Here is a 14,339-nt window from a genome sequence, read left to right on the forward strand (position 1 = left end):
GGCCGCTCGGTGCGGTGTTGTAGAACCTCGACCACCATCCGTCTAGGTGATTACACCAGTTGATAAGACTCAAGAATTCTCCGTGGTTTTTTCCTTCTGCTGGTGGACTCGATGAGCTGCATCGACAAGGTTCTGAAAAATATAAATTATGATTTTAGAAGTAAATATTTAACACAATACACAACTTTAACAAGAGGAATCATTTACTTACATTTGCATTCCTCCAATTTACGACCGACTCGATCGATCTGAAGCGATCTGGAGATTGTGAGGAAATATTCAAAGTTTCCTCGGTTGATGGTCTACTTATACATACTCCGCCATGTTGACTACTCATTTCATAAGATTTGTGTTATGAGTTTTTCACATCAAGATAAGTGATGAATATCATAAGACAGCTCTTATGTTTTGTTTTTTCTATAGATAAGTATTATGGACTTCATAAGAAACAGAAATGCATTTCATCGCGGGCCAACTAATTATCATAAGAGGCTCAATGAAAATGAAACTCGAATATTTTTCTACGGTTCATAAGATGAGGCTTATGATGTTTCTAAGATAGTTTAGTTGAGTGTATAATACTAATGACACACTGATGGTATTCGTACCATGGTACAAGTTGTACCACAGGTGTGTCACCTTGTACCATGCTGGTACAACGTGGAAAACCATGGTGCAATATGTACTAGGGTACATAACCGTGGTATACCACGGTCCTTGTACCACCAGTGTGTCTTTAGTATAACATCATAAGTTAAATCTATGGATTTTTGCCAATAAATGTGTGGATTTTTAGTAGTATATATATACGGTAGCGACTTTGTTTTGATGCGGTGAGTGCAAAATGAGTTGCCTAAATAAAATAATCCATTTACTAAACCCCCGATTTGAGTGAAAAGTACTTAATATTAAGTACTTTTTTTCTAACCGTGTATACTTTTCTGAGTTCACGGACAGATAAATCAACCCAAACTTTGAGTTCAATATACGCACTAATAAATCATTTATGCTGACGCTCTTCCAAAGCGCCTTCAACTTTTTTTTAAGTAAAAACCGTTGAGAAGTCGAAACCGATGTGCAAATCATTTTATCCGACGCTCTTCCAGAGCGTCTTCGACACTACAAGTCCAAACCGATGAGCAAATCATTCATTCCGACGCTTCCCACAGCGTTTTCGACATCACAAGTCGAATCCGATAGACAAATCATTCAATCCGACGCTTTTACAGAGCGTCTTCGACTTGACAAGTCCAAACCGATGTGCAAATCATTCAATTCGACATTCTTCCAGAGCGACTTCGACATCACAAGTCGAAACCGATGTGCAAATCATTTGATTCGACGCTCTTCCAGAGCGTCTTCGACACTACAAGTCGAAACCGATGAGCAAATTTATCAATCCGACGCTTCCCACAGCGTTTTCGACATCACAAGTCGAATCTGATAGACAAATCATTCAATCCGACGCTTTTACAGAGCGTCTTCGACTTGACAAGTCCAAACCGATGTGCAAATCATTCAATTCGACATTCTTCCAGAGCGACTTCGACATAACAAGCCGAAACCAATGTGCAAATCATTTAATCCGACGCTCTTCTAGAGCGTCTTCGACACTACACTGCCAAAAATATCTATATAAGATATATGTGTCGCCTTTATAATTTTTTGCAATAGCTCCATCCTAATATAATCGATATAGAACCACACATAAATTAAATAATTCCTAATTCGAGACCACACATAAAGTTTATTTAGATATATATTTTATTAGTAGCTCGCGTGGAGAATGGTTATATGTGTCCGCTGATATATACATCATAAGTTAAATCTAGAGGCCTGAATAAGAGAAACGCGGATAGAAAATATTACTCTGCCAACACTGAATTCAATCTTCTTCATCAAAGAACAACACATGAAAAGGAAGAAATGCTTTATGTAGATAAAATCTCACAATCCGCTATTTTATGTGTCCACATAACATAAGAATAGAATCCAATAAACAATGGAATTAAATTTCATAATCTATAAATGACGTGCATATATTATTGCAAACAAATGTAAAATACATTCAATTTTGTTTATTTAAAAAATTGCATGAAATCGAATTTGGCCGTTTTCAGTATTTGAGCCAACATTTTGGCTGCTTGACAGGTCTCCTGCTCGATTGGCTGCTGTTTTTTGACGGTTCGATTGGCGGCACATACCTATCCGCGTTTCTCTTATTCAGGCCTCTAGTTAAATCTATGGATTTTTGCCAATAAATATGTGTGAATTTTTAGTAGTGTACAATTCGAAACCGATGAGCAAATTTATCAATCCAACGCTCTTCCATAGCGTCTTCGACATCACAAGTCGAAACCGATGTGCAAATCATTTAATCCAACGCTCTTCCAGAGCGTCTTCGACATCACAAGTCGAAACCGATGCGCAAATCATTTAATCCGACGCCTTCCAGAACGTCTTCGACATCACAAGTCGAAACCGCCCAGGTAACCATTAAGCACTTTAATAAGCCTTATATACACCATATAACAACATTTCAGTGCCTATAAGCTGTATATATGATTTTCAAGTGCTAATTAGCAGTATAAACTTCAAGCAGTAAAAGAAGCCGTATATCGGTATATAACGCTTCGATATAATGCTCACCAGCCCTGTGGATACAAGCCGAATAAGGATATTATTATTACCAATTTAGAGCTACTTTCTATGACGTTTTGGTAGAATCAATAACAACAACACCTAGAGATTCAATAATAAGAACAACCTGTCTCTTTTACTCGCACTAGAAATCTAGAAATCTTGTGTGAATCTGTCATGTATGCTTTTCAATGGTATCTACATAACATGGAGAATGCCGGATAAATGTTTAATGGGCTGTGAATTTATTCTACGGCAATATTTATTAATCTTCACCTGGAAGATTCTTCTTGAATACAAAAAAGTTCCGTCTACTTATTTACAGATTGTTCCTTAGATTGTTATTGTTTCATTTTCAATGCTTTCTCGCCTATGTTATAGAGGCAGATGAAATCCTTCTGCTTTTTGTCCCTTCCCAGCAATACATCTATTCAAATCCGTGATGGATCATATGGTAAACTGAGCGGCCAATCTAAACCAAAACCATCAAACACAGTTCGAGCGTTCAAGCCCGGAGTTAAATATAATTATCAAAAAAATCATCGATTCCCCAACGGGAAGAAAAAAGAAAGAACGCATTAAAATATAAACAAATATTTTCCATTTCATTTTTTTTTCGTTCCCTTCCAACTCGTCTAAAAATTTTGACATTTTGGCATAGGCGTGGAAAAATAGGTAGGGGCAAGCACTATATCAGCCAAATAATTCGCCAAAAGCGGCTTTTGAGCAGCACTAAAGAATCTTTTAAGTCTTATAAGCACTGTTGACAGGGTTTTAATGCGACTATAGAGCCGAAATAAAGTCGATTTTAACGGCTTAATGGTTACTTGGGCGATGTGCAAATCATTTAATTCGACGCTCTTCCAGAGCGTCTTCGACACTACAAGTCGAAACGGTTGTATGTCAATGCCCAGAATACCAATCCCCAGAATCAGTTCCCCAGAATGGTATTTCCCAGAATTCCATTTCCCAGAACGACAAATTCTCCAGAATGATATTCCCCAGAATGCACCATTTCCCCGAAAAGAAATCCCCAGAATGACCCATTCCCCAGAAAAAAAAAAACCCGAATGACCCATTCCCCAGAAACCAAAAACCCAGAATCCCCAGAAAAAGGTATCAGTCTAAGAAACTATGTTTTTCGCTGTCATTTCTATAAATTAAAAATACTAGATACTATATTTCTATGCAAAAATACTTATATTGAAGTACGCTTTTGCCCGTAATAAGGCAAAACGACATATGCTGCCTTATTTTAAAGCACGTATTTGCCCGGAATGGAGCCCATTTGATATGTTTGTTAGGGCTCACATATAATACGAAGGAGCATATAGTCCAATATACTCGTTGTTCATATTGGGGGAAGCCCATATGACATAATGCCATTTGGCATAATGCCGTTTGGCATAAAGCCGTTTGACATAATGACCATTTGGCATAATCGTTGAAAAGAGTATGAAATGCAATGGATCGTAAGAATATATGATTTTCATTTTTAGAAGTATGTATATACCTGGAATAAGACAAAAGAGTAGATGACTCCTACTTTAAAAGTATGCGTTTGCCCGGAAAAAGGACAAACAAGTAGATAACTACTTCTTCAAAAGTATGCATTTGCCAGGAAAAAAGGCAGAAGAGTAAATGACTCCTTCTTTAAACAAACGGACAAACGGACAAACGAGTAGATAACTACTTCTTCAAAAGTATGCATTTGCCAGGAAAAAAGGCAGAAGAGTAAATGACTCCTTCTTTAAAAGTACGCATTTGCCCGGGATGAAGCAAAAGAGTAGATGACTCCTTCTTTAAAAGTATGTATTTGCCCGGAATAAGGCAAAAGAGTAGATGACTCCTTCTTTAAAAGTACGCATTTGCCCGGGATGAAGCAATTACGAAGTATTTAGTCTAAGCTACGAAATGGTGCATTCTGGGGTATGGTATTCTGGGGATTAGGACATTCTGGGGAATGTCTTTCGGGGATGGAGGCATTCTGGAAAATGTCTTTCGGGGGATAGGGGCATTCTGGGGAATGTATTTCTGGGGATTATGGTATTCTGGGGAATGGTTTTCTGGGGAGTAGTGCATTCAGGGGAATTAATTTCTGGGGAATCACTTTCTGGGCAATGGGTTTCTGGGGTATGACATACAATCGTCGAAACCGATGAGCAAATTTATCAATCCGACGCTCTTCCAGAGCGTCTTCGACATCCCAAGTCGAAACCGATGTGCAAATCATTCAATCCGACGCTCTTCCAAAGCGTCTTCGACACTACAAGTCGAAACCGATGAGCAAATTTAACAATCCAACGCTCTTCTATAGCGTCTTCGACATCTCAAGTCGAAACCGATGAGCAAATCATTCAATCCGACGCTCTTCCAAAGCGTCTTCGACACTACAAATCGAAACCGATGAGCAAATTTAGCAATCCGACGCTCTTCGACATTACAAGTCGAAACCGATGAAAAAAAATTTAATGTCCCAATCACGCCCACAGGATACTTACAAAATAATTATTTCCAACCAGGAACAACCTGGCAGGATCGCCAAATGTGCGGCCTAGTTCAGCCGAACGAGCTATCACGGGGTGTGCTGTCTAATCGCGCGTGCGACTCCGTTGGTTGTCCCACGAGGGAAGGGCAAAGTCATGGCTTGCTATTTGCTATATAGTTACTGTTGGCAACCGAACCGTTATACGATATTTGCATATCTGTCATCAATGCACTCTAAACGTGGATTGCCCAACTCTTAATATATCTCACCCTCACAGCACTCATGAGAATATGTCAGAGAAAATTTACCCAAATTTGGGTAGTTTTCCCTTTCTTTCCCATGATTGCTATCAAAACTAGAGCAAGATGCAAACACCTCAGCGAGGTTTCTCAGCCCAATAACCCAAATTTGAGTAAATTCAATATTCTCTATTTTGGGTTGATTAAGGTCCGCTTTGGATAAATTAAACTCAACTTTGTGTAAATTGTTTACATGGGATTAAAGGCAAACTACACTGAAAGAAGCGACATGGTAATGAGTACTACACTGAGAAAAATTATGAAGTAACATTAAAGCCCCAAACGCAATACAACGGAACGGCGACGGAAACGGAAAATTTGACAGTTAGCCCATATATTTTCTGTCAAATTTGCCGTTTCCGTCGCCGTTCCGTTGTATTGCGTTTGGGGCTTAACTATTCACTCGCGTTCAATTTTACTATGACCAAATGCCACAATTTAATAGTAAAACTAACTACAATTCCATTCATAACGACCGAATCATAGCGGAGGTTACTGAGCACGAACTAGAAGATCCATAGTAAATCTAATCATGCAGTTCAGTTCCCGCTGGCCTCACCACAAGTTTTTTTTTATCGTTCTCGAGAAGTTTGCCATTCCACTCCATCTTTAAAAAACTTAAAACCGGTAAGTTCCTCTTGCACTAGTAATCATCAAAATAAATTAAATTATTTCTATTCAGGTGCCGCGATCATATTGACCCCACCTAAATAAGAAATAATGAAAAAAGACGTCAAAGGACATTGTGCAGAAATCGGCATAGTTCCCGCGGATTCTAGTTCACACGAAACAAACAAGATCTGGCTGAATTAGCCGTGGCTGGTATGTATTCCAAGATACAAGGTATTTTACAGTAAGACTTGATCGTCTATTTATTTTTGTTTCAGATATTTAACCATACTTGCTCACCAAACGAAACACTTTTTCGTTAGCTATTACTTTTTTGTACCGTCCGGGAAGAAGCCTCAAAAATGGATGATCGAGGAAGAATTTCCACGAATAGATTATTTCAACAATATCCGCGATTTTTTACATGTTTGAAACATGAAGTTTATTATTTTGAATATATTTGCCTTAATAAAGATTGTTCTTTTGGTACACCACGCAAAAAAATAGAAAAATAAATAAACGCTTGCATATAAATCATTTCTACCGTGCATAGTAGTATGCAACCAGCATCCATGGTAAATTTAACTTTGTTTATTTGCTATGTTTTCTAGTACTCATAACGTAAACATATTTCATTCTACTACTTCCCAGTTTTGGAAACGTCATGGTAAATTCAACTTTGTTGCAGTGGTTTCAAGAGCATTTTGCGTTCTGCCGAAATCAAGTGGTAAAATGTTTTTGACATTACCCTCCATATAGTACTCATTACCATGTCGCTTCTTTCAGTGTATATGGAGGGTAATGTCAAAAACATTTTACCACTTGATTTCGGCAGAACGCAAAATGCTCTTGAAACCACTGCAACAAAGTTGAATTTACCATGACGTTTCCAAAACTGGGAAGTAGTAGAATGAAATATTTTTACGTTATGAGTACTAGAAAACATAGCAAATAAACAAAGTTAAATTTACCATGGATGCTGGTTGCATACTACTATGCACGGTAGAAATGATTTATATGCAAGCGTTTATTTATTTTTCTATTTTTTTGCGTGGTGTACCAAAAGAACAATCTTTATTAAGGCAAATATATTCAAAATAATAAACTTCATGTTTCAAACATGTAAAAAATCGCGGATATTGTCAAAATAATCTATTCGTGGAAATTCTTCCTCAATCATCCATTGTTGAGGCTTCTTCCCGGACGGTACAAAAAAGTAATAGCTAACGAAAAAGTGTTTCGTTTGGTGAGCAAGTATGGTTAAATATCTGAAACATAAATAAATAGACGATCAAGTCTTACTGTAAAATAACTTGTATCTTGGAATACATACCAGCCACGGCTAATTCAGCCAGATCTTGTTTGTTTCGTGTGAACTAGAATCCGCGGGAACTATGCCGATTTCTGCACAATGTCCTTTGACGTCTTTTTTCATTATTTCTTATTTAGGTGGGGTCAATATGATCGCGGCACCTGAACTGAAATAATTTAATTTATTTTGATGATTACTGGTGCAAGAGGAACTTACCGGTTTTAAGTTTTTTAAAGATGGAGTGGAGTGGCAAACTTCTTGAGAACAATAAAAAAAACTTGTGGCGAGGCCATCAGCGGGAACTGAACTGCATGATTAGATTTACTATGGATCTTCTAGTACGTGCTCAGTAACCTCCGCTATGATTCTGTCGTTATGAATGGAATTGTAGTTAGTTTTACTATTAAATTGTGGCATTTGGTCATAGTAAAATTGAACGCGAGTGAATAGTTAATGTTACTTCATAATTTTTCTCAGTGTACCTAGTGCCAGAGAAGTCATTTTACTCAAATTTGGGTTATTGGCCCAAACCACGGTTTTGAATGCAAACAACCCACTTTTGGGTAGTTTTGGTTTTCAGTGTTGATTTCAGAGGCGTTTGCGAGCCAGGGTGCTGACACTGCTAACATGAGATAAATAAATAAAATTACTACTCTTGCGAATAATTATTTTTAATCTAAATATTAATTTCTTTCTTTTTTTTCAATGGATGATGTACAAAACATTAGAAGCAATAATTTGCTGATCACTGAAAATGGTAGCAACCAGAAGCAGTTGCAACATATTCTATTTGAGGTAAATATTTAATTGTTAAGATAGTTTGTAGAATGATTATCATTTCTATTCTTGTAACTTTCTGTATAAGACAACATACATCGGTATCACTTGATATTGATGCGAAACAATTTGCATTCTCGTTATTTTGTTATTCTCAGTTAAAATAGCATTTGTATGTGACCCTTGACCAAAGGCCCAGTACGCCTGTCACTGGTGAACAAAGCTCGTGTACTCTGCATCAAAGCTTAGAACCGGTATTAGGGCGCAATTGTTAATGCGAACATATTTATATTCGGTTAGTAACTGCAAATAAATTCTGTATATTGTTTGAATAGCCAGGAATCGCCTATTTGCTACTACATATCTGTTACGTACGGGCCGGGTGACAGGTCATTAGGCCGAATAGCCGTTAAGCCTAATGACCACCCTATCCCTTCTTGCTTCTTCCTGCTTTTTTCTTCGCTTTTCTTTTTTGACTTTTCTTCCTGTTTTTTTATTCTTCTTCCTTCTGCGTCTTTGTTCATCATTTTTCCTTCTTTATTCCCTTTTTCTTCATCCTTCTTCATTCTTCCTTCCTCCTTCTTCTTCCTTCTTTATTCTTAATTTTTCCTTCTTCCTCCTTTCTTCCTTTTTTATTCTTCCTTCATTCTTTTACTTTTTTCTTCCTATATTTTCTTTATTCTGTCTTCTTCCTCACTTCTTTTTTCATTCTTCCCTCTTTCTTTTTCCTTCTTCTTTCGTCCTCCTTCCTTCTTTTTTCTCCTTCTTCCCTGTTCCTCCTTCTTTCTTCTTCACTCTTCCGTCTTCCCTCTTCTTCGTCTTAATGATCTCTCGGCCTAATGATACAGCATGGTTACGGACGACCATAGCCTTTAAATCTGCGTATGAATAAACTAAGTGAAGCTTTCTCGTAAAGATCGTCACTGCTTCCTACCGGCTCCCCTATTCTTCTTCTTCTTGGCATTACATCCCCACACTGGGACAGAGCCGCCTCGCAGCTTAGTGTTCATTAAGCACTTCCACAGTTATTAACTGCGAGGTTTCTTAGCTAGGCTACCATTTTTGCGTTCGTATATCATGAGGCTAACACGATGATACTTTTATGCCCAGGGAAGTCGAGACAATTTCCAATCCGAAAATTGCCTAGACCGGCACCGGGAATCGAACCCAGCCACCCTCAGCATGGTATTGCTTTGTAGCCGCGCGTCTTACCGCACGGCTAAGGAGGGCCCCTATTAAGGTTACGTAATTTAGGGACGTTCTCTAAGTAGAAAAAACTTCCATCCTTCGTGATTCGGTATATTATAATCATGAAAATTTTTGAACTAGACATCCGATGAAAGCCCATTCAAACTCAACTGAACCTTTTCAGGTTAAGCCATTTATCATAATAAATATCGTGTTAAAGTAAAGAAAGAAAATTGAATGTATGGGGATTGGCAACAAGTTCTTCTTTATCGTGATATATATTATCAATCTAGATGATTAAAATGGTTTCATAGGCTATTCGTATTACGAGCATTTTCAATGTATTTGGCGTGATAGGTAGCCTTTTGGTGCAATTTTGTTGTACGTGGTTGTATGGTCAAATGTCAATCATGCTATTAAAATAGAGGATTCTTAAATATCATAATAAAATTTTTACTTTTTTTGCAGACCGCCATACGATATGCTACTGGGAACAAACATGTAATCTTCGTAACAGAAAAACCAATTGACAGCGTTCCACCAGAAGTCTTTAGCAATTACAACACAATCTACAAGAAAATTATTTTTGTGTAATTTATGATTAGTGTTGCATAAGCTGATACTACAGATACTAAATTACCTTTCCAGATACTCCAAATCGGCTGAAGCAGTCCTACTAAAGTTAAATGACATCAAAGCCTGGAATTTTACGCCCGCATTGGTCGTGTTGGAGTCAATTCAGAACCTGTTGCGGAAGCCATGTGGCGGCGGTAGAGTTGGTGAGGATCTAAACTTTACCTACTGTACCTTTTTGGCATCGGTTCTGGACGCCGTCTGTTACTATTCGCGCAAGCTGGGCGAGCGATCGCAGTGCATTATAACGGTATCGAGGGATGTCATCGATATGGGGCACCTGATGGTGGAACAATTCTTCCAAGAGTCTAATGTCGTTTGCAGTAGGGATATCAATTCATATTCTGACGCGTTAGATTTATTGCGTGAATGTCGTTAAGTTTATGATCAGCTAAGGACCCATCGTATGTTCAATAAAAATAATTTTACGTACCTTTTAACACATGTTGAATATCCTGACAAATTTTTACAAAAATCCCCACGTTTTGATATCACTGGACTCCGAAAAAAAATCTATTTTTCACAGGAACCACAGCTTATTTATGCAGTCATCAGAAAGATTTCCTCTACTCCACATCAATTTAAAGAATTATTTTCCTCATATTCATCCATAATCTACAGAAAAATCATAAGCCTGTCGCTTAAATCGGAGACTGCTTGAAGCCTCGAGCAGCATAGTCGCCTGGACTGGAGCGTTGTGGGAAATTAGGATAACCTTCATCACCTGGGACCACAGCCTTACGGGAATGGATTACCCGCCAACCTCCCTTTCGGGTCCAATCCTAACAGTTTTAACCAAAACATAAACATTAGCAACTATTTTCGGAACTGAAGGGCACACAAAAAGTAACTTACGTTTTGATTATACTTGAAATAATAAGCTCCCGCATAGATACCGAAAGCAATCAGGCCAATTTTACCGGTCCAGAAACGAACGGCGAAGGCCCACTTCTCGCCCTGCAAACAAAAAGAAATTACATAATCAACACTTCTAACGACATTTGCCACAAAAACCTACCACCACCGGCGACAAAGCCTTCTGCACCAGGTCCAGCGGAGCTTTGTAAGTCCGCCGAATCGGATTCAATCGCTCCTTCCAATACTCCGGCACATGGCGAGGCTCATTGGGCGCTAGCTGCTGGTCCTTCAGCCACTGAGCTCTCCAGGCGCGTTCCTCCTGGGTCATACCAAGCAACCGTTCCCGCTCACGGACCATGCGGCCCGTAATGGTCATCGGTTTCACACCGCCGGTATTCGAGGCCATGTTGATGTGGGGAACTGTTGTACGGATTGGGACCGACCTAAATAAGCGGATCTTTACGAGTGATCTGTTCCGAACAGTGTTTTTCTTTTATTGCAGCACCCGCATAAGAAGGAAAGAAAAGAAACTGTCAAAGTGAAAAAAAATCGAGCACACAGACACAGCTGATCGAATCGAATAATCGAATTTAAAAAGTCCGTGAGCAAGGTGTGTCAATTTAACGAAAAGTTTCAGCCAGGGTTGCCAAACAATTTAATGGATTGCGAGGTTTATACACTGAGAAACCAAACTATCCAAAATCAAGTTAAAAAGTGCTCAAAATCAAGTATTTTGCGAACACATCCCTTTTGGATATTTTTATGTTTACATTGATGGGTATTTACAACCTCGTTTGAAGGTTATTTCTAACAACTCCCTTCTGAGTAGTTTCGAATCTATGAAAATACCCAAGCTAGAGTGTTGGCCTTTTTCTTCATTTTGGCTGAAAAAATACTTCAGTTATAGAAGCGTTTTTCAGTGATTCCGGAAAAGTTTATTGTTGAAGAAAAAAGGTGGGAAAACCTCGAAAAATATGACCGATTTTACGGGTAAGTAATTAATATCGATGAACTAACATTCAATTTCTATGAGTATAGAGCTTTTTAAATCTGCGTACTGTTTATTGATAGTTAATTGCCCGGATAAAAATGTACTATTGGTTCAATAGTGTAAACAATTGAATTACAATACAATGTACGGTGTACAATAGGATACATTGTTTCTTGACAGTTGCACAGATTGTATCAACACTGAGGATACAATACCTCAACACATTTCTCTCATGTAACAATACTTGAAATTGTTTTGAAACGTTTTCGTACATAAGATTCATACATTGATAACTTTTGAAACGTTTCTTTACATTGCATATAAACTGTATAACAATATTCGCCTCATAGCGCCAAATATGCATTTTTTTCCTTCAAATTGTTTTGTTGAACAGTAAAGCTGTCACAACTGAGAAATCAAAAATCGTATTGTTCTACTATACAAATACAATACAATCCACTGTATTTTGAACAGTTTTGTTCGGATATTTCAACTATATATTAACCATACACTCTATTGTGTGACGAAAAAAATGTATGGAAAAATATCAGATTTTGTATAGTTACGATACTTAACAACCCGTACATTCTATTGCAAAAACTTCATTAACAGTTCAGTAAATAGTTCATAACAATGCATTATAATGTATTTCTATGGTTTCATTTACAATGTAATCTATTGACAACTTAATGTTATTAATAGTAGTGTTACAATAAATTGTATTGTTATTCTACTGTAATTTTTATTCGGGTGGGCACATATGTACCATGACAATTAAATAATTCGGATGTTTTGGAATGTTTGCCTCGAAAAAAATGTAATCAAATGATGAATCAAACACGATTCTTCTTATTTTCCAATGGCTCTACATTCCAACTGGAACTTGGCTTGATTTTCAACTCACTGTTCTATTAGCATTTCCACAGTTATTTATTGAAAGCTTTTCTATGCTTCCCATTGCATGAGTATGTATCTTGAGTGGCAATTAAGTACAATGGATGCATGCCCAGGGAACCGAGAATATTTCCCATATTATTTTACACTCATTATTGGAAGTGAAGACTTAAATTTCATCCCAGAAAAATCTCTTATCGAGTTTCTCCCACAAAAATTTCGAAGAAATTTAAATTCTCGTTTTCTTTTTTCATCTGTCAAAAAATTTCTTCCACACTTTCGTCGGAATTCCAAAATAAGAAAATTTTGAAAATCTCTTCGAAAATTTCTTTTCTTACAAGAGATTTTTTGACCGGAATTCGGCTACTGCTGTCCGAAACATGTGTGGTACAAAAAGATATTTTAGTTACTAGATAAAGATTGTCGCTGTCGTCGCTGTCCGGAACATCTTTTGTTGGCGAGGATAGGGGAGCTATATGTCAAAGAAGGAAAATCCATACGATTTGACAGCTTGGTACCCAACATGTTCCGGACAGCAGAACAAAGGGAACCGAAGCGACAATCTTTATCTAGTAACTAAAATATCTTTTGTGGTACATACCTGTCAAATCGTATATGGATTTTCTTTCTTTGTCATTTAGCTCCCCTATCCTCGCCAGCAAAAGATGTTCCGGACAGCGACGACAGCGACAATCTTTATCTACACGGGTAGATCAAACAACACAAATTTTGAGTTGTTTTCGATCTGGCATCTCTTTCATTCCATCCTTTGATGTCAAAAACAGAGAAAGAAAACCACCCAACGATAGCAGTTCGATGGGGGAAGCCAACGCTAGGTTAAAGGGGTTGAACTCAAATTTAGGTTGTTTAAACCTATTTGAACTTAACATTAGGTGGAAACAATTTACTATTTAGGCACATTTAGGTACTTTTTCACACGGGATCAAACGGAAACTACTCAAATCCGAGTTCGGCCATCCAACTCAAAATTTGCCTCCCCCACCAACGGTCCAAATTAAGTGAAATGAACTTAAATTTGAGTTGTTTGAACTTCATTTTGGGTTGTCTGATCTAACCGTGTAGGAACTAAAATATCTTTTGCTAAAACCCATTAATTCTAGAGTGCTTTGAGAATAGGTCGTATGTGCAAAAGAGAGTCTCTCTTTGCCTCCATTCTCTTTCGATTATTACAGATCTATAATAAAGTTTACTTCAGATTTCTTGGCAGATATCTAAAGATTATAGCTTTGTCTAGCGTTCTGAAGTGAAAATGTGGCAAAATATGCAAAACTAGCTTATGTACAAGCGAAAGAGAGCGTGAACGAAGAGAGCCTCTCTTTTGCACATACGACCTATTCTCAAAGCAATCTAGAATTTTCGTCAAAACCTCGGTCAAAACCGCCATGAGTACACGCAAAAAAATGTTGCGGTCGCAAGTCGCAACTACCATTCGGAGGGTTATTTCTGTAGGAATAAATATCAGGCATAAAAGTATCATCGTGCTAGCCTCATGATATACGAATGCAAAAATGGTAACCTGGCTAAGACTACGTTCAGATTATGAGCTATATCACTTGATATAGAGCATCTTGACATCAGTGTTTGTACATCTAGTTTTCACTGGAAATTTTGAGCAACATTTTTTTCAGT

General features: G+C 37.7%; 2 protein-coding genes and 1 long non-coding RNA gene across 3 annotated transcripts; 1 reads left to right on the plus strand and 2 right to left on the minus strand.

Moving 5' to 3' along the window:
- The first annotated feature begins 7,941 nt into the window (after nucleotides 1-7,941).
- On the plus strand, nucleotides 7,942-10,386 carry LOC134212192 (uncharacterized). Its single transcript, XM_062689833.1, has 3 exons — nucleotides 7,942-8,143; nucleotides 9,782-9,903; nucleotides 9,962-10,386. Exons 1-3 carry the CDS (start codon nucleotides 8,054-8,056, stop codon nucleotides 10,323-10,325), a joined length of 576 nt encoding a protein of 191 aa, XP_062545817.1. The 5' UTR covers nucleotides 7,942-8,053; the 3' UTR covers nucleotides 10,326-10,386.
- LOC134212195 (uncharacterized) lies at nucleotides 9,412-10,090 on the minus strand. The gene is made up of 2 exons (XR_009979213.1): nucleotides 9,954-10,090; nucleotides 9,412-9,882 (listed from the first exon to the last, which is right to left on the minus strand). It is a non-coding gene; the product is annotated as an uncharacterized LOC134212195 (long non-coding RNA).
- Nucleotides 10,387-10,522: 136 nt separating the features above from the next.
- Nucleotides 10,523-11,330, minus strand: LOC134212193 (uncharacterized). The gene is made up of 3 exons (XM_062689834.1): nucleotides 10,965-11,330; nucleotides 10,802-10,903; nucleotides 10,523-10,728 (listed from the first exon to the last, which is right to left on the minus strand). Exons 1-3 carry the CDS (start codon nucleotides 11,208-11,210, stop codon nucleotides 10,588-10,590), a joined length of 489 nt encoding a protein of 162 aa, XP_062545818.1. The 5' UTR covers nucleotides 11,211-11,330; the 3' UTR covers nucleotides 10,523-10,587.
- Nucleotides 11,331-14,339: the final 3,009 nt, after the last annotated feature.

Source organism: Armigeres subalbatus, chromosome 2 (genome assembly GCF_024139115.2).
Source record: "Armigeres subalbatus isolate Guangzhou_Male chromosome 2, GZ_Asu_2, whole genome shotgun sequence".
In the NCBI taxonomy this organism is placed as follows: Eukaryota; Metazoa; Arthropoda; class Insecta; order Diptera; family Culicidae; genus Armigeres; species Armigeres subalbatus.